This window comes from Contarinia nasturtii, unplaced genomic scaffold (genome assembly GCF_009176525.2).
Source record: "Contarinia nasturtii isolate CC-2019 unplaced genomic scaffold, AAFC_CNas_1.1 Cnas_scaffold_187, whole genome shotgun sequence".
Lineage (NCBI taxonomy): Eukaryota > Metazoa > Arthropoda > Insecta > Diptera > Cecidomyiidae > Contarinia > Contarinia nasturtii.
This window is the reverse complement of record NW_022197544.1, coordinates 5,705,109-5,725,138: the sequence shown is the minus strand read 5'-3', so window position 1 is coordinate 5,725,138 and position 20,030 is coordinate 5,705,109. Positions and strand designations below refer to the sequence as shown.

At 34.6% G+C, this 20,030-nt stretch overlaps 3 protein-coding genes across 4 annotated transcripts in view; all 3 read right to left on the bottom strand.

The window, feature by feature from the left end:
- The window catches only part of LOC116352273 (muscarinic acetylcholine receptor DM1), a 29,142-nt gene extending 24,851 nt beyond the window's left edge, over positions 1–4,291 (bottom strand). Inside the window, exon 1 of the mRNA XM_031784749.1 lies at positions 1,661–4,291. Coding sequence (XP_031640609.1) covers positions 1,661–1,682 — 22 coding nt within the window. The 5' untranslated portion in view covers positions 1,683–4,291. The remainder of the gene's footprint in view (positions 1–1,660) is intronic.
- A 6,940-nt stretch (positions 4,292–11,231) lies between these two features.
- On the bottom strand, positions 11,232–19,120 carry LOC116352420 (histone-lysine N-methyltransferase eggless-like). 2 transcript variants are annotated; one of them, XM_031784999.1, is made up of 7 exons: positions 19,010–19,120; positions 14,814–15,107; positions 14,411–14,623; positions 12,784–13,946; positions 12,173–12,598; positions 11,702–12,112; positions 11,232–11,629 (listed from the first exon to the last, which is right to left on the bottom strand). In XM_031784999.1, the coding sequence occupies exons 2-7, from the start codon at positions 15,007–15,009 to the stop codon at positions 11,423–11,425; spliced, it is 2,616 nt and encodes an 871-aa protein (XP_031640859.1). In that variant the 5' UTR covers positions 15,010–15,107; positions 19,010–19,120; the 3' UTR covers positions 11,232–11,422. The 2 variants fall into 2 exon arrangements, with proteins under 2 accessions (XP_031640859.1, XP_031640860.1); XM_031785000.1 differs by having other exon boundaries at positions 14,814–15,017.
- LOC116336796 (probable cysteine--tRNA ligase, mitochondrial) lies at positions 17,055–18,782 on the bottom strand. The gene is made up of 2 exons (XM_031760929.1): positions 17,578–18,782; positions 17,055–17,514 (listed from the first exon to the last, which is right to left on the bottom strand). The coding sequence occupies exons 1-2, from the start codon at positions 18,780–18,782 to the stop codon at positions 17,055–17,057; spliced, it is 1,665 nt and encodes a 554-aa protein (XP_031616789.1).
- Positions 19,121–20,030: the final 910 nt, after the last annotated feature.

The window sequence follows — 20,030 nt, the reverse complement described above, 5'->3', positions numbered from 1 at the left end:
AATTACTTCAATTAATATGTCATTTAAATACGGCGATGCGTTGGTGTCGGTTGGTGTATATTGTGGAAATTGACACGTTCGCTTAACATATCATAAATTATAATTTTCACGCTGAAAATACTTATAAATTCAGTGATAATAATTTAACTAAGTCAATTGATAGATGATTTGTTATGTGCTGTTGTCGTGCCTCGCAATAATAAAGGCAAATTATTCTGTACAAGTACAAGTGCTTGAAGAATCTGAACATTAGCATTAATTCTATTTAGACAAGAATATATAATTTTATTTTTTAATTCTAGTCCGCAAGTTTGAAATTCTTTTAAATCAGCATTACATGTGTAAAGGGGGGTGGGGGAGATTATCTGATAAAATAGAAATAAATTGGCACGAACTACGAATTTTATGAATTCCAATGCACACACATAAACCATGACACGATCCACTCTCTATCAAACCGGGTACATGTGAATTCATCAATCAATCGGTATTTATGACTTTGGAGTGTTATGCTTTAGATTGATCTATTTAGAACGATTGAATTTCATGCGAATGCACACAAGAATGATGTGACTATTCAACCGTTTTGATATTGACAAAATGGCGAATGACGAAGGAAAATATAAATGAAATATGTAAGAAAAACAATAACGAATTACATATTGGCAGTCTTTGAATGGAATTAAAGATGGCTGACAAAATTTTTTTAAATTAAAAGCAACACCATACGATTTTCTGCGTTTCAGATCGGTGCACAGCATTATAATTTGTACAGTACAGTGTGGTAAAATGGTATATGGCATAAATGGCTTATGTCTCAGTATACGATGAATAACTTCATCCATCGTCATTTGCTTGTTAGTAGAGGAAGTAAACCCCCGCCACATATGTATTAAGCTTTTGTAATCTTTATACATGCTAAATGTTCCCTCGAAATGTTCCTTCGATTTGCACATAGATACATTTTAGAGGCTTACATGGCTGTTCACTCAAAAACTCGCATTCACAACGATGAGAATATTTGATGATGGTTAATTTTCGATCAAATATCTGCTAAATTGCTGCTGCCGTTGTTGATGAAACCGAAATTCATTCGGCCAGTGTTAAAAGTCAATCCAAATGAAAAATAAATTACCGAAATGAATAAATGGAGTGGTTGGGCTTGGAAGCAAACTTTCAAAGTTAAACACGAAGACGGAACCAAACATTAACATAGAATTTTCGATTCTCGCTATCTCTCATTAATTAAAAAATACACTGGCAAATTTGTAGATCGGATTACATTGTATATTTATCGTCTACTATATTTTAGTAAATAATTCAAGTTGAAATCAAAACAATATGTTGGTCAATATACCATTCTTAGTACCCGAAATTTTAATTTTCTTGTGGGTATACATCGAGTATTTAAAAGCAAAACAACGCTCGAATTCAATGACGCCAACATATTTGTTTGGACAGACATTGTTTGGTGCCCCAAAAAGTGCACGGCTATGACTTATTTGTTGTGCGCGCACACTCGCACACCCAAAACAAAAAAAAAATGAAAAGAAAAAGACGAATTCATGCAAACTCTTCGAAATACAAGCATCAGAATCTACGAAAATGAAAGCGACACAGATGAACGAAACTTAATATTATCGTCAAATGGGAAAATTACCTTTTGGATAGACATAACCCATGTTTTCGGTTCGTTTATTGCTTCGGTGGATCGAAATGACGGTTGCGATGACAATGTTAATGGTAACACCTGCAGTTGGTGCTCGTTATATTGTATTCGGTTATCAGTATGAATGAGTAAACAGGGAGCACGTTCTCAATCTCAATTCAAATGTAATAGTTGAGTAAAAGTTACTAGTTCGACAACGGTGGCCCATAAACTATTCTGTGATTGCTTTTGTTGTTGCAAATACTCAGCATTTGTTATTTATGTTGAATACCATATTCAAGTTAATGGTCCAAATGTGTTGCTACATTGAATGCAATCTAGATATTCGGATGATCTGTATACGTTTCCTATTCGTTTTCGTCCGATCTTCAATTCACCGGAGGGCATGCGTTTGAGACTTATAAACCTTCTTCTTTTATTTGATATTCCTTCTCTTTCTCTCTCTCTCACTCTCTCTCTCTCTCTCTCTCTCTCTCTGTTTGTGTGTGTCCGTTCCACGATTTTGTTACTATAACGTCAAATATATATCCATATCTAAATGTTTCTTCTGTGTATTCTATTTCGTGTTCGCATCCAAAAATGTTAATTTGATGGTCGCTTTGGTTTCATTGCATCCACCTTCACCACAATGCTAGTACGATAAACGCAAAACAGTTTTGTCGTTTAACTCGATTTGCTTAAACAAAAAATTAACCATATGTCTTGTTACACGATAGAACGATGCAACAATGTGTTGGTGAAACATTTGCATAAATAAGCTTATTTCGAAATCGGTTATCGAAGAAAGGGATAACAAAAGAAAAACTAAATATCAAATAAGGCGATTGGACGAAAGGCGATGAGATTTTGATGGAGGGATAACGCAATTCCAATAATTTTCAATGATGTAGTGTATGAATTTTCCGCTAATTCCAAATGAATCGATTCTATTCTCTTTCTCTCTCTTTTTTCTCCCCCCTTTAAATGTCAATTATTCGAATTCAGTTTCAATTGCCAAATGCTGACGCTAAATGTATGCGATGCCCATCATTTACACATTTTGTTCGTTATTTGTTGCATGTTCCGCTTTTCTACCTTTTGCGTAAATTATTTTTATCCATCGTTCGAAATGATGAAGTGTCAGTAACAATTGTGATGGTTTCTCAACGATATCAATTTTACGCGGCAATAATAATGAATTGCTGGTTGGTATTTTGATTTTCTTCTCTCTCTGTTTTTTTTTTTTTGTTCTATGCCTCTTTGTTAAATAAAAGCAATGGCAACAACAACGGTATACATTCACATCTGCGGCCACTTCACTCGTTTCCTTCGATTCCGTCGTTGCTTTGTCGTGTTTCTCAATTTTCCGTCTTTTTTTATTTGCACATAAAGTGGCATAATTCAATCAGAAAGGTTTCGCCTAGAATGTGCCCCACAACAAATGTAGACGAACAGCAACAGCAAAAATTTCAATTGAATGAGCTAGCAAATGAATTTTGTTATTTCCCATTGTTTAAGTTGCATTTTTCACTTCGGTACACAACTAGAGGTCCACTTTTCTTAACTCAATTTCCGTTCTTTGTGAAATGCACATAACGGCGCATTGGTGCGTCACAATGATCAGGATGTATCGTTGATAATTCCAACCAATAATAATTTAAAGGAAAGCTCTCAATATCCGATAAAACTGTGCACAATTTCTTCAATTCAGTTTATGAGAAAGAACAATGTTGCAAATCGGTGAGTAATCATAACAGCCGAAATCGATGACTTCGAAACAGTGGCGGTTAGTTTGTTTGCACAATTTCAACTTTATGTCATGGAGTTTTTAACCTAAATATTGACACTTGCAAGCATTCCGTAAGCCTTTCTACCGAAAAAGTCTTGTTTATATATCTCGACAATTTTTAAACTCGTAAAATATTCGTTTTTATCATTAAGTTACCCCTTTTTTATTCGCTTACACATTTAAACACAAACACTTTTCGTGGTATCGCATATTGAATATTTTCCTCATGTCCAAGTTTTCTATTCAGTTCGCGTCAATGTCGTGCTATTTATTGTGCGAGAGAAGAAAAAAACGAACACTTGTTTCAATGTTCTTTTCGGTTGTTGCGATTCTTTAGAGGCACTGTTGTTCTATCGCATACAATCTTATCAAACACCTCAAGTGCAATTTCATGCAGAAGCCATTGATTATCCGTCCTATAGTCATCTATTATTCTTTTGGTTAATGACTTATCGCTTTAAGTTCATGTCTTTGCCATCAAATCAATTTTTATCAAATCGCTTAAAGAGACAGAGTACAGCATCATAATCGTGATGTAGATTGTTTGTCAAACAGTTTACGGAGTTTCGAAACCATATCGTATGAATCAACTGACAAGTGTGCACATAGTCTTTTACTTATTTGCTCATTACTTGTGCATCATTGGCATAAATGTTCATAAAACACGAAAACATACACGATAATATGCAATTAAAGGCAACTAAAGAATAAGTCCATAACACATAAAAAAGTATACAGTAGAGTTCAAAACACAAATTGGATTTATGATTTTTTTTTTGTATTGAAATTTTGTCGTTCGTCGTTTCACGTTTTTTTTTTTCACTGACTCTCACGGTATGACTTTTTTGTTGACTCTACAGATTCTCATCCGGGACTAAGCAACCGAGAAGAGAAAAAATGGTTTTCTTACTTTGATTGTTCGAACACATTGCAACAGCAACAAAGTGGGAAATCTTTAGGTTACGAAACGATTTTGCGCAAGAGTGTATTTTAAGCAAAAATGTGAACTGTTCTTAAAAATCAGACATTTCAAATAAAAATCAAACATATGAACTATGTCGTGAAGTGTATAGGAATGTCTCTTGGAAAATTCATGTGAATTCATAACGAATGAGCATTTGTCTTGTGTTAGTTGTTCCGAATTCCAAAGATTTCTGATAGCTTAGTTGTTGCCACAAATACATATTCAATGAAAAGCGTATCTAGTTTTTCGCAATGAATATCAAATACAAGCGCACAGAACGAACCAATACAAGGGCACATTTGCGTACAACATTTACTATAGAAGAGTAAGCACGTAACTTTCTCTTTCCATAATATACCGCGGATTTCATCCCTGTCGTTGTTGTTGATGCTACATTCTGCTTACGCTAGTGATGGTAATGGTATTGGTATCAGCGATGTTTTACTTTGGTCCATTTTACTCGGTGGTGCTTGTAGTTCACATATTCCTCATACGACAACGTCCAAAACATTGCCATTATAACACGCATACACACATAACAACCATATACACACACACACATACGTACAGTATGAGCGATAACAATATCCTCTAGGATGGAGCCATCGGATGCGAGCAAATGAAAACAATCATTCCACTTGAATGTTTTTGTATTTGGCAAGTTCAGTTCTCGATTTACAAGTGTGAGAGTTACGATTCAAATGAATGCTTATACATACAAGTGATTCTTTTTATTGAATGATTTTTGCATTTGTTTTCAATGTTAAATCGCATTCGTAAAATCAGACATGCTTATGCATGTAAAAATTTATGAAAAACTTGCAGTAAATATATTCGACAGGACTACAATTGAAAAAAAAAAGCTCAGCATTTGGCATTGTTTCTGATATGGAAAATCGACGGCCGATAAATTTCGAATTGAGTGTCATGTAAACGAAATACAATAAGCATCAACTAACTAAGCGGCGAAATGAAAAACAAATGGAATGAAAAAATCATCTAACATGCTCATGCAATGAAATGGAACAAAGCAATTGATATTGTGGGATATTATATTTGGTTCGAATGTTTCCGCCGCTTTTTTTCCACATTGAAACAAAAGCACACACACACATACACGCAAACAATCCATATACACACGTACCGACGATGTGCAAAACATCATCTCGATCTCAGCTCGGATTCTGTTTGCATTCATCTGTGTGTGGTCGGATTTTCGTGTTGATGTTTTGGGGTGCGTCGCGCATGAGCTATACATTTACATCGATCCGTAAACAATGTTGATGTACATGCATATCGACTCGAATGCTATAGATGTTCTAAAAATCGGCTGTAGACCGTGGAATCTGCCAAAAAATGTGTGAGCGAAAAAAAACACACACACACACACACAACAATAGCAAACTAAGATGAATCCAAATAGAATGCCAAACGCTCACAGGTGCGATGGTTGCATTCATTGGCATATACCAAGACCAAGTGGTAAATGTTTTTGCTTCGTCGTTTCGATTGAATCGTCGATTAATTTTTCTTCTCTTCCACATTTTATTTCATGTGCTTTTTGGACAATTCTATGAACATATATACCATGGCATGTTTGTGTGAGTGGCGTACGTGTATATATAGTGATATTTAGCGCCTATGTCTATCTACAAGATGCTATATCAAACAATACATCATTGCTATAATTTTCCGTTAACTTTTGGCAAACAGCAATAGAAACGTGCGTACTGCGTGTAAAAAAGCTTTGAATGCAAGCAATTTATACAACATATGAAATGTTTCAGTATCGTTTAACGAGTATAGGAGGAATGGGAAAATTTCAAATTCCATAGCTGATCGTTGTCTTTTTTTTCCTTTGGAAAATTAAATAATGTCCCAAGAATGTTAATAAAATAAATAAATTACTCCAATGCAGTCGCTAAAGAGATAAGATCTTCGTTTTAGCATTTTATTCTAAATAATGTTGAAATTCTGAAATAGGGCTGTCGGATTTTGTTTCTCTTCGGCATTTTCTTTTTGTTCAATGATTGCGAATACACCTAAATTTTCAGCAATTTTTCAAGATACTTGAAATAATAATCACAATTTTTTTCCCGAAAGTAGTTCCTTTTTTTCGGTTGGTCATAATGAATATACAAACTTCCTTACTGTGACAAACAACACACAACGGAATTCATAGCATTCTTGATATTCAATTTGATCTACAAACTGGAATTTTCTCATAATTACAACTTTGAATCTTATGAACATCATCTAATTACATAGAAAAATTTGAGTTCATGCCCCCCACCATGACATGTATTGGGCGATATGGAAAATAACTGAAAAAGATACATCGAATGGATGAACTTTTATCCAATTAAAATATGATAAACATTTGATAAACGAAAGCTAAAGCTTGAATTAAGCCTTAAATCGTTGCACATACTGCGTCCAGAGCATTTCTGAGGCTCCGATAACGCGTGTGCGTTAAAAACAGCTTGATGAAAGTATCCGGCGGTAACCCTTGGTTGTACGATTGATGGCAGTATACAGAGAGAATGAGGCCATCAAATTAATTTTCATCATGCATATTTGCACTATATGTACTAGTGATGATGACTTAAAAAAATAGTTTTTCTTTATCTGTTATCCTCTCTCATCTCTTCCTCCTTCCCTGAATGATATGGACACAACATCAAAAAAAGAAAAATTGAGCGAATGCGTGGGAGAGAGATAAAAGGGGAAAAATCATAAATAAAATGAACTGAAAAACCAAAAAATAAGACCAAGTGAAGCAAATAAAATGAAAGCAAAGGGCAAAATGCAAGAAATAGCAATATAAATATCCTAGCATGGCATTTTATATGCAGACATCAATTCCGTTTCATTCAGCTTTAGCATTTATACAGTCGGGCGGGGAGAGAGAGAGAGAGGGATAGGAGAATCGAGACACGCATACGGTCCATGTGTGATGTATATTAGACACAATGCTTGGGCGACAGCATAGGCGAACGGCTTGACAGCTGTACGGCTGAGCTCACATTTCACTGAATATGGAAACGGTGCCACAAATGCCACTGTTATTATACATTTTCACTGTAAACACACACATTATTGTTCCTTTTGTTCAGCCTGAGTTGTTCATTTTCGTAAGGCATTCATTGATTTATGAATATATGGAATAATACGTAGGTTGCTCCATAATTTTTTTTAAAATGGTACTTATAGTGTTGCCCGATGTAAACCATTGTCATATTCGTAAAGTTTGATGTTTTGGTATGTATTCGTGCCCTGAACCTTTTGTCGTACGAACGCTATTTGTATTGTTTACAGTGACTGGTAAACTGCGACTCAACAAAAAAATGAATTTTACACGTGAAGATTTTCGTAAAATGATTTACTACGATTTTCGAAGTAAATTATCTCAACAACAGTGTTTCGATCGACTTCATTTGGCCTTTGGCAATGAAGCACCAACCCTTCAGACAATTTATAACTGGTACCGAGAATTCCGTTGCGGTCGTAGTTCGCTCAAAGACGAGTTTCATACAGGTCGTCCAAAATCGGCTGTTGTGCCACAAAACATCGATGCTGTCAGAAAACTGATTATGGAAGATCGTCATGTGACCTACCGTGAGATTGAGGCATCTTTGGGCATTTCATCCCACAGCATACATACAATTTTGCATGAACATTTAGCCGTAAAAAAGATTTGCTCTCGTTGGATCCCACATAAATTGACCGATGAACAAAAAATGGCTCGTGTGAGTTGGTGTAAAGAAATGCTCAAGAAATTCAATCGTGGTGATTCAAAATCCGAGTATTTTATCGTCACTGGTGGCGAATCATGGATCTACGCGTATGAGCCCGAAACTAAACAGCAGTCGACTGTATGGGTCTTTCAAAGTGAAGATAACCCAACAAAAGTTGTTCGAGCTCGAAGTGTTGCGAAGCAAATGGTCGCCTGTTTTTTCGCGATAAGTGGTCATGTGGCAACCGTTCCACTAGAGGATCGTAAGACCGTCAATTCTGATTGGTATACCACCATTTGTTTGCCCGAAGTGTTTGGTGAAATAAGAAAAAACAACCACCGTCGCAAAATAATTCTTCATCACGATAATGCGAGCTCTCACACATCTTTTCAAACTACTCGATTTTTGACCGGTCAAAACATCGAACTGATGGGTCATCCACCGTACAGTTCTGACCTGGCACCCAATGACTTTTTTTTGTTCCCAAGCGTGAAGAAAAAACTACGTGGTCAACGATTTTCGACACCAGAAGAAGCAGTTGAAGCGTTCAAAACACACGTTTTGGAGATATCAGTTTCGGAGTGGCACGAATGCTATGACAAATGGTTTCATCGAATGCAAAAGTGTATCGATCATCTCGGGGAATATTTTGAAAAACAATAAAACCATTTTCGACAAAAAACAACTGTGTTATATATGTTTTTAAAAAAAATTATGGAGCAACCCTCGTATATCGAATGTGTATACATTTATTTATGTTGTTAATTTTGCATTTTTCTTTTTTGACAAATACAATCATTGTTGTTAGCATTAGTTTTAATCGATATTAACGTAATAATTTGGTGAATGTTCAACGGGTTGTATGTGAAAATGTAGAAAAAAATCCAAATTTATCGAAGCATCATCGTATTGTATGTTATGCTAATATTTACATTTTAGTATTCATTGCCATTTAGTTGCTCATGCATTAATCGTTTTGATGGCGCGTAATAAAAGCTATATTGAATCATGTCTTTCGATTATGCTGTATTGATTCACGCTCCTCGCATATTAGAGCATGTGCAAATCATGTATAGTGCCATAGTCAAGACCTTGTAGTTGGAATGATATTTTATTGATCGAATTTCGTAATACGATAAAGATGATAACCGATTTCAATAGTGAGATTATGACATGGTATGACGATTCATCAAATTCAATAACTCGTTTCGATTCGATTAAAGAAAGGAAATCAATTGATTGCCGATGAATGGAACCAATTTTCGACTGTTAAATTGTAATATTAGAAAATCATCGAAAAACCGTTGGAGTTGGATGGATTTACTTTTGAAATTATTGAAAAGCGAATACTGCATCCGTGTTAACCACCATTGAATATAAAATGAAAATAGTTTCCATTACTTTTCGCATTCCACTAGAAAATTTTGCAATACTTGTACTTCTCAACGCCAACCCCATTTGTGTGAATCACTGGTTTACTCCCATTCACTATTTCTTTTCACTCTCACTCATTTTCCTTTTCGCGTCCTCATCAACATCATGCACTATCATACAGAACAAAGAATCGTTGTTCTCCATTTTAGTGTCAAGTTTCATCTTTTCAATCCAGTGTCATGTGTGCTTACATTTTATATTGAAATTGTTCGATTTTCTCATTCACCGTCATTAAAATAGCTATTGTAAACGACGACCATATTCACACACGCATGCAGAATTGAACTGATAAGATTCGAGAAAATCTCCATTGAAAGCAATAGTTGGATCGGAAATTACGAAGCATGTCGAATTCTTTGACATTTTTTTTGTCCCTTTTGCATAGTTGATCATATTTGAAGAGGATGTGTCACTTTGCTTTCATTTCCGTAAACATTTCTCGGTTTTTTTTCTCTCGTTTAACATATTGTGATGTTATGGTTTTTTTTTTGTTTTGCTCTAGTCAAAAAAATGTTAAACTTCCTGTTCAAATCATTTACTAAATTGATAAATATTTAATTCTATGACAGCGTTTACTATACATATGTCCTTAGTTTTTCCAAGCACCAATGGCTTCATGAACAATACCTTCCAATGTATATTACTTCTGTATATTTGATTTTTATTCAAATTCTTCCGTTTGAAGGAATAAGAAATTCAGAATAAATTGTATTTATCGTATTTTCGCTCAAAAACGCGTAACTTTCTGGTAGAAAGTCCGTTTTTTTTTTATTTGAAAAACTTTTGCATTTTTGTAACAAATGAAATGCATGTTATATTTGCTTTCTTTTTAAAACAATGCGCGATTCAACCAACAAAGCAATAGCGTCAACGTCGACAAAGTATAATAATAATAATAATAATATTTGTTCTTCCGAAATTAACATTTTATCGTATTTTCAAGCCCATTACAAGTGAAACTTAATAAAAAAATATTTTCTAGATAATATAAGAAAACTCATTTGATTCGATTATGCGTACGGATTGTGGAGAAGAAAAAAAAGCATAAAAGACGCGATTCCGCACACCTGTCGGCGGCTACTTGAATTCTTGTTGAGACTGTCGAGTGAATTTTCCACTCATTTCTCTCCGTCGCAAAAAAAATTGCCTAGTAGCACTGCTAAACACAGATGAACACATGGAATGGTTCTTTTTAGATTTTAATCGTTATTATTATTGCGGAAACTTTCGAAAATAGCATAGATACTTCCCTCTGTCTCTCTGCATCTTCTTTTTTACATTCTTTTTGCGCGGAATTACTCCGTTTCGGAAAGTGTTTTGGCTTGTTGCGAACATCATTGAGGAAATATAATGTAGTGTGCATAACGGAAGTTATTCTTTATTTGGAATGATTTGAAAATCATAGCATAGTTATATATGTATATAATTCTTTTTTTGCTCATTTCTGCAAACAATCGCCGTGACATATGTAGAATCCACATTGTGTGATGTTGTATTGAATTGATTCTATTGTTGTATGCAAATAGAAATGATAACAAATGATTTTCACAATGATGACACCTGTCTTTTTGCTACAATTTATGTCGCTGAAACTAAAACAACTCAAATCAAAAGGCATACAATTTAAACTGTTTCCACATGAAAAAAAAAATCATTTTTATTCAATTATTTCGATTCATAAAGTCGTTTTTCTCTTTGGCAGTTGTGTATATAAAGCCAATAAATAAGGTACAGTTTTCATCTTGCTCAACAACAAAAATAAAACAGTCATATTGTAAATATATGTAATCTTCTTCTTATCTTCTTCTTCAGTATTATGTTTGGTGGGAAATTTTTTTTTGTACTTAATTCTAAAGCAATCGTTTGCGGCATTTTGGTGCTCCACATTTGCATTCCATTTCACGACCAACAATGCTGCCAACCAAATAGTTGTAGTCCCATGTCAATTCAGTACCCGCCCTAATATCAAACGCGGTAAAAAATGCGAGCCATGGAAATCGCAAATCATGAGTATCAATGAATACCGTTTGCGAAAATAGATTAGGTGAACATGAGTGCTGAAAACACACAGATAAAATAAATATTGTTAAATGTTTTGCTGTCAAAATTATTGAAGAAAAAAAACTTACATTAAAGAATCGGCTAATGTTCCCACGATAACGACCGTCCACCACGAATTCAACGGCATTTTCACCAAACAGTGATGTTCGTTGTGTGTCCTCTGTCTTTTCTCTTTTCTTCAGAATGTCCGGAAAATATGGAAGAACCACTTTTGATTTAAAACGTTGAAATCGTTTCTTCGAGTCGTCCAATTTCATTCGTTTTAGTGGTGTTTCCAGTAGTTCATCTGGTACTTCCAGTAGGTCCTCTGGTATTTCAACGTCTGATTCGTAACCATCTTTATACTGTTCGGCAACTTCAATATGGTCCAATTGCATAAAATATTCATCGCCGTAAATCGATCCAACCTTTTTCATTGCACGCTCATCGGCAGTTTTTCCATGTAGTAAATCGCCAAAATAACAAGCCACAAATGTGCCCTACGAAAAATTCCAATTAATGAAATGATAAAATAATTCTATAAAAAATTGTTTATCTACCTTTGGTAAATCGGTTTGGCAACGAATTCCATAGCCGCGATCCTTTGTTTCGTACAATTCCAATTTTTGTTCAACTTGAGCTTTGACAACACGATTCAAACAACGGCTAGAACATTTACAATTCGAATTGCATTCATAGATGCCCGTGGCGATTCGATTGTCCAAGCGTTTAAAGTTGTAGCCAATGCTTGTGTTTGAATTATTTTGCGTAAGTTTCCAGCACGAACAATTTGATTTATCCGAACAGTCATCATCACAATTGCAACTACTAAGAAACGGATTATGATCTTCACTTAATATTGCGGGTACTTTTTTGCTTCGAGGATTACGTATGTATCGCGTCACATATTCATCGAAATCGGGCTTATTTTTACTTATCGATACGACGGGTATGGGTCGATTTTCTCTCCAGCCACCAGACACCAACTGCAATGGAAAAGTTTCGAGTTTTTTTTTTAAATGTATGTTTTCAAGTATATCCGTCAATTTGATGGTACATAGAGTGTACTAACGACGAGTAAACAGAGTACTTTTCATGTGTGTTTATATCGCGTTCACTCTATATTTCACATATCTACTATTGATTCCTTTATGCATCATTCAACACTTACATTATTGAGATAATCCATGTTTTCACTTGCGGTTCTTACTTCAGTCAAGACATCGATGTAAGGAGAGTATGTAAAACAATCGATCGTTAGCTTCGATTTGGTAGTTAGCAAGTATTTGTGTAGGGCATCAATCGAATTAAATGGTCTACCGCATGGCGTAACGTAATGACAGAGACCGGTAGTTGGCCGCTTCCATCCGGCCAACAATGGACGTTTTAATGGATCGAATTCGAATATTTTGGCATCTTCTTCATATTCTTCTACACATTTCCGATTGCAGATGTGTCGACGATCGAGTTTTATTCCTGGCTTATAATTTTTAATGAGATCCTTTGGTGAGCATACAACAATTTCCTGTGACAAATCTGTTGCTTCTATCGGCATTTTATACTTTTTCGGCGATAGAAATTCTTCATCTTCTTCGCTATCTGATGAAACTTCAATCATTGTTGTGTTCGCATGATAAAATCGTTTAAGCTTATCATTTCTGATAATTGCATTCCAAACCGGCTCCAAACGGGGCGAACCTACATACAACCATTCGCCGTAACTTGATTTCTCAAAATGAAGCAAGAAAACGCCCGGTTTCTCTTGACACGATTCAACAATGTTGGCCAATTCAAATTCACCGTTCAAAAAACAACGAATATAACCACCTTCTTGGCCAACGATTTCAGCCAATCGACTTTTGAAATAGTACTCGTAAAATTCTCGTCCATTTTTGTGAACATGTTTGTGACTGTATTTGGCAAAAACGGGCCGAATCTTTGGTACAGGTATGTATTGAACGTGCCCATCATCAAAAAATACCAAATGATGCCATGTATCATTCTCGAAATAGGAGTAATTGCTGATAATACCGGCATAAAAATCTCGTTCATCACATTTATAAAGTTGACAGTATTCGTCACCAATGCGTGCACATGGTAACATTCCCTGTTGACGGCGCGCAATAACTCTTGTTTTCATCTGCAATTTATGGGTCGGCGCTGGTTCGGTTGCATTTGCTATGTATTGATGTGGAATTGTTTTAATTGTGCCATCAAGACATTTGACCACGTAGTATTCCATTGGTTCACTATTTTCATCGTCGTCGGATTCGTCGCTACTTAAACTTATTACGTCTATATCCGGTAATTTTGATTGTACCACTGAATGTTTGACTATCAAATAAAATGAAAGAATTTAAATAAAAACAACGTGTCATCAACGTGATAAATTATAATTTGCAAAAGACATCGATAACATTTTGTGTTTCTCTCCCACCCCAGTGACTAAAACCATGCTGTTGTGATCACAACCACTCACAATTTATAACGGTGCATTTATGCTTACGCACGGTAGAGCATAAAACTGGTGCACACTGTGTACAGCCTACTATGATGTTGCGCTACAATAGTTGCTGTTTTCTGAGAACGTTCACTAAGTCAACCATGTGATTTTATTCACAAATCGCTATTCCTATCGAACTGTATACTCTCGATGAGATTCAAATTATATTGCGTTCAATTTGAAAATAAACACGAAATCATTTTATTTCGCAATCGAAATTTTAAATGAATCGCTTATTTTGACTCTCTTCGAATAATTGATCTTTTTAAAAAAAATTATATACAAAAATGATTACCATCAGTTACATCGTCATCGTCGTCACTGTCATTGATGACAATTGTCTCGGCCGTATTCATAACAGCTTTTGGATTGGTACTTTTTTTTATGTAGGTAACGGGTTGCCACGGCCCAATATATTGCGGATCACAGGTAATATTTGCATAGAATTGCATTTTTGGTCGTCGATTCGCTGAATCTGTGTCAGCAACTTTCGTGTCTTTAGTATCAACTGAAAAAAAAAAATACAATGTCAACAGAAAAATAACATAATTGTGCACAAAATACGAAAAATGGTCTGTTCACAAATTAAAATGAAGTGCATTTTCAAAATTGCAAACCAAACAAAAAAAATGTATACTGTTTCGCTTTTGGTTGGTTTCTGTCACACATGATTTTTGCAATGCAAACAATTTACTTACGATTTGGGCTAGCCAATGGAGGAGATGGTGACACCGCACCGCCTGTGTAATACGCTGAATCGTTTGACTCTTCTGAACTCACAGGTGCTCCAATGTTTGCTTTCTTATTCCGATGATCATTTGATCTACTTATGCCTAATGACTTTGAACAGCTGATTTCTGATGGCTTTCTGCTTTCATCCGAATCAAATTCCATTCTGGTGACTATTTGTACGTTATTTCAGTCAATTGATATGAGATTTGCTATAAATTTTCTAATTCTATTTCAAATTTACGCAAATATCGTTGCTCTAGCTAAGTAAATGTTCAGTTAAAGAAGTTTAAATATCTGTCTTCTTAAGTGTCAAGTGCGGTTTTCAAATGTCAAATGCAATATCTTTTTTATCGGTAAAATTTTGTAGCAAAAAAAAACGCCAATGCAAACTACAAAACGAAGTTTACAGAGGGATGATCTATTTAAAAACAAAAATGAACACCTGGCCAATTGCATAAAATTTTAAACCTAATGACCAATTTATTGATTCTGAGCAAAAAAAAATGTTCAGACATAAACAGATGATATTTCCGAAATTATCGTGTTACAACGATTGAATGTAAAACAAAAAAAAAAGAAAGATATGTCAATGCTAATGAGTAGTAGTGAAGGGTGAGTAATTGTTTAAAAAATAAACGGTAGATGTCGCTTTTTACCAAGACAAATATCGCACATTTATCTCATTTGTAATAAAAAATCGATTTTATTAAAATTTTTACAACAACTAATGTTTAATCCTATTTACAAAAAAGCGATTTGATTTGTTGTTTCTATGCGAGACACTCAATTGGCTTTAGTTATGCGCGCCGTTACACTTGACGTGATGATTGATATTCAAAATGGAGGTTCATGTTTGTTTAATGGCCTCCGGTTTTTATGTTTATTCGACTTGATTTCTCTGAAATTGATAGAATCACGAAAATATAATAGTATCTGTCGCTTTCACAAACGAAATATAATCTAGTAAACAACGTTTGAATTAAATTCTTATCATGTTTATACGTGATTATTTGAAGTTATCAATTCGTGGAATATGCATGCAAATGAAAGGCTAACCAAGAAACATGATCTATTCCCTTGTGTGACATGCAACGTTCTAATGAAAAAGTGATGAAAATGAACGAGGTAGACAAGGGCTTTGAATATTGCAAACTGTGTATGAATAACTCATAATGAGTCATATGCAAATGAATGAAAACAAAAATTGTGAAAATTGGTCGTTGCCAGAGTTGATAGATTTTCAGTCGGAAAATGTTAATTTTAATGTATTTTTTCCTATGCATGTTTGAATATAGATAGTCGGTTGGAATTTGTTGAACAAGAATGTTCCCGATACTGAAACAGTTTACGAACAAATCTACGTATGTGGTTTAACATTTGCAAACCCGTTTTTCCAATCGGAATTTAATGTGTGTTGAACGGATGTTAGAGATGTTTGGTTAGATTATGATTTTATCAAATGTTAGCATCTTAACAATTGGCATATGTTATTTTATTTGCAAGCGTTAACATGTCCTTCATGTTTTTGGGCGAGAAAACCGTATGTGCATTTTACAGGATTATAATTTATTATGCTTGATTCGATGCTGTTAATTTTATCGCCTTTTCACCAGCAGCAATCTCGGCGAGGCGTCAATGTTTGCAAGGAAATGGAAACAGATGACTAACTGTGTGAGTGTGCTGTTGTTTCGCACTTGGCAATTTCAAAAACATGATGCTGTGCATCGAATGCTACATAATGTTTTGCAATTGCAAACCAATTGCTATCAGCATGAGTTTGTAGCAAAGCATGTTAATGATTAAGCAAACATTGGTGGGTGTTGAGATGGCGACGTAAACCATGAAAAGTGAATATTTTATATATCAAACACAGTGCACAAGCACAAGCACATGTGTTGCTAAAATGCTCTTGTAATGGGAATATGTTACCATTTTACGGGTGACACACAAGTAGCTTAAGCGTTGCTTGAAAATGATGCGCTGAATATCATGGCCATCAATTTATGATTGGAAACATTTCATCGTATGTATGCATGCAAGTGTATTTAACAGTTGTTCAATTAAATTAAGAGGAAAATTCGAATATGTTTGAGCTAGAGCTGTGCATTATAATTGAATTTTCACGTACCTGATGTGCATTCGCAGCAATTTGGTTGCCACTGTTGCGCTTCGATGCAGCAAATTTTTCGGTTAACGATATGATTTGGTTATTTATTCGAATGGTTTTTTCGTGTTGTAACATTTTCAAATTGCCAAGTGGATTCGGTACCATGGTCTTTGACTATTAACCCGTTTTTTCGATAAATCGATCTTAATTGATCGCATATTGCGAACAAACTTTTATCTTTGTTCGCTTTGGCGTCGCTCAATAAATTCGTTCGGTATATCAAGATATCGTTTATTAGATTTTCGGCGACAAACTTATTTCCGCTCGTATTTTCATCGCTTTTACACTGCAATACATTTTCATGATGTTCGAATACTTTGGGTATAACATTTTTTAAGCCAACCATCGTCAGAAAATCTTTGACCATATGTTGGCCACATTTTATCAAATCAGATCCATTTCCATCTGAATTTGGTTGTGAACACTCTTGTAATTGTTGCATTGGATTGATTGCTTTATTGATAGCGCCAACCAATTCCATTAAATCAAGAATACATGTTCTCGTATCAAAATCATTTTTCAGCGATTTATCGATTTTCAGTTGTGTTAAATGAATTAATTGCGAAATTTCGTTGCGATTTGAAATGCGTCGCTGAAGTGTGGTGCTGTGTTTTAAAAATCGTTGTGTATCGTCGAAAAACGAAACAAAACGCTTCAACGTGTTGCCGGCATCTAGTAAAAGTTCATCGCTAAATTCAACATGTGTACGATAATTCGTCAACAAACATGCCATTCGTAATTGATCGCTCGAGTAATGTTTTAGAAATTCTTTTATTGTGATCACATTTTTTAATGATTTTGACATTTTTATATTATCGCTGGTAACCAAATGTCCTATGTGCAACCAATAGTTGACCCACTGTTTTCGTTCGTGATACGAACAACATTGTGACTCTTCATTTTCGTGATGCGGAAACATCAAATCAATTCCACCGGCATGCAAATCAATGGTGTTGCCAAAAATTTCGGTTGCCATTGCGGCGCATTCTGTATGCCAACCAGGTCGTCCGATTGTCAATACATTTGGATCGTTTTCATACGTCCACGGTACATTCCAATGTGGTTCACCTGCTTTGGCAGCCTTCCACAATGCATAGTCTTTAATCGATTTACGCACCAATAATTTATTTGTGAGTTCGTTTTGTTGATCATTTGGACCAAGTAAATTTCGTAATTTACCATTGGCTCTTGGATTGTTAAAATACACTGAACCATCGGATGCAACGTAAGCACAATTTTTTGCCAATAATTGATCAATAAATGAAATAATTTGGGGCATCCATTCGGAAACGCGTAAGATAAGGTCAGCTCGTTGAATGTTTAACGCATCCATATCTTGCCAAAAGTCTTGTTCGTACTTTTTGGCCAATTCTTGAAACGGCACATTCAAACTGGAACTGCGCGCAATGATTTTATCATCAATATCAGTTATGTTCATTGCTGTTATTAGATTTAAATGGAAATGATTACGTAAAATACGCTGAATAATGTCACATTTCATATAACAAACGGCATGGCCAATATGTGCATCATCGTAAACAGTCGGACCGCATGTATACCAAGTCACACACTTTGCATCACGAACTATAAATGGTACATCGTCTCGATGCACACAATTATAAATATTGATACCCGTATCAAAGCCATTCTCTGGCCTTTCCCATTCACTTTGGACAGTCGTGCAAAATCGACGAACGATTGCGACTTTATTGTTGCCATTTATTCTGCTTTTTATGTGGCTCAAACGTAAGAATCTCAAAAACGTCATTATTTTGTAAGGTTAACGCGAATTTTATGCTATACAATTTGTTTACAATCACTTTAAGCTGATTTGTATTATTGTTTTTTTACTATTCTACCGCTGTTTATCAATAACCTAAAACTAGTTTGAACGAATCAATCAAATTTGGACAAATCATATAAAACCTATTCAAAGGGTCAAATTCAAAAAAAAAAAAAAAAAAAAATCAGTTGAAAAGAACGATAATGAATTACCTAATGTATTTGCACGGAACTCATTTTGTCAGACATGTATTCTTTCTTAAGTTTAATTTTACACAGTCAGCAAAAAATAAAGAGTAAATAACGCTATTTAATATAAATATTTTTTCACACAAAAAGAAAAGAGTATTATGCGAACTGTCAACGAATAGGCCCATTTGGATAAACAACGATGATTTTACGTATTTTGTCCATTCAACAGTTGTTCATACGAAAAACGTTCGTTTCGTGACATTTAGAATGGCGCTTCAATCGCCGTTACCAATAGACAAAAAGACCTAAATTTTTAATATAAAATAAATGTTATGAGATTACTTACTCAACATCAGATTAGCTTCACTGATATTTGCCCCGAAAAAACTGTGAAACACCAATTGGATTGGAATTTAAACCAAAATTATGTTTGAGAAAATATAAATCGTTCCTCAAATGAATAGACACATCTTGAGTTTGTATGGAATAGCGCTGCTTCAATGATTTTACTACTTTCACTTTTTTTGTGGGTATAAATAAAAAGTTGGCTTTTAGATAGAAAGACTTTCATATCATTTTTTTTTTTAAATCAAATACTGATTTTACTATTTATGAACATTGGACAAGCATGATAAAGTAAAATGAAATACAATTTTATAATTAATTTCATTTAATTCACGGTATTATAAAATATCTTGTTTGACAATAAAGCTGCCTTAAACAGTATACAGTAAAAATAAAAATGAAATTGTCTGTATGGTTATGAAACCGCTTGGAGTTTGCATTAATTTCACAATTAATCAAAAATTGCATCTGTTGCACATCAATTGCACAATGTGAACGAAAACAATTAGATTTAAAATATAAAGACCAGTACACAAAAATGATTCGTCAACTCAAGTTGTTCTCATCTGTTTAAAGACAATCTTAAAATTAATGATTTATCATAAAATCACCTAACTATTAAAATAAATGTAATATATATATATATATCGGCTCTGCATTTTAATATATGGTAAATTTTTGTTCGTTATTTTATATA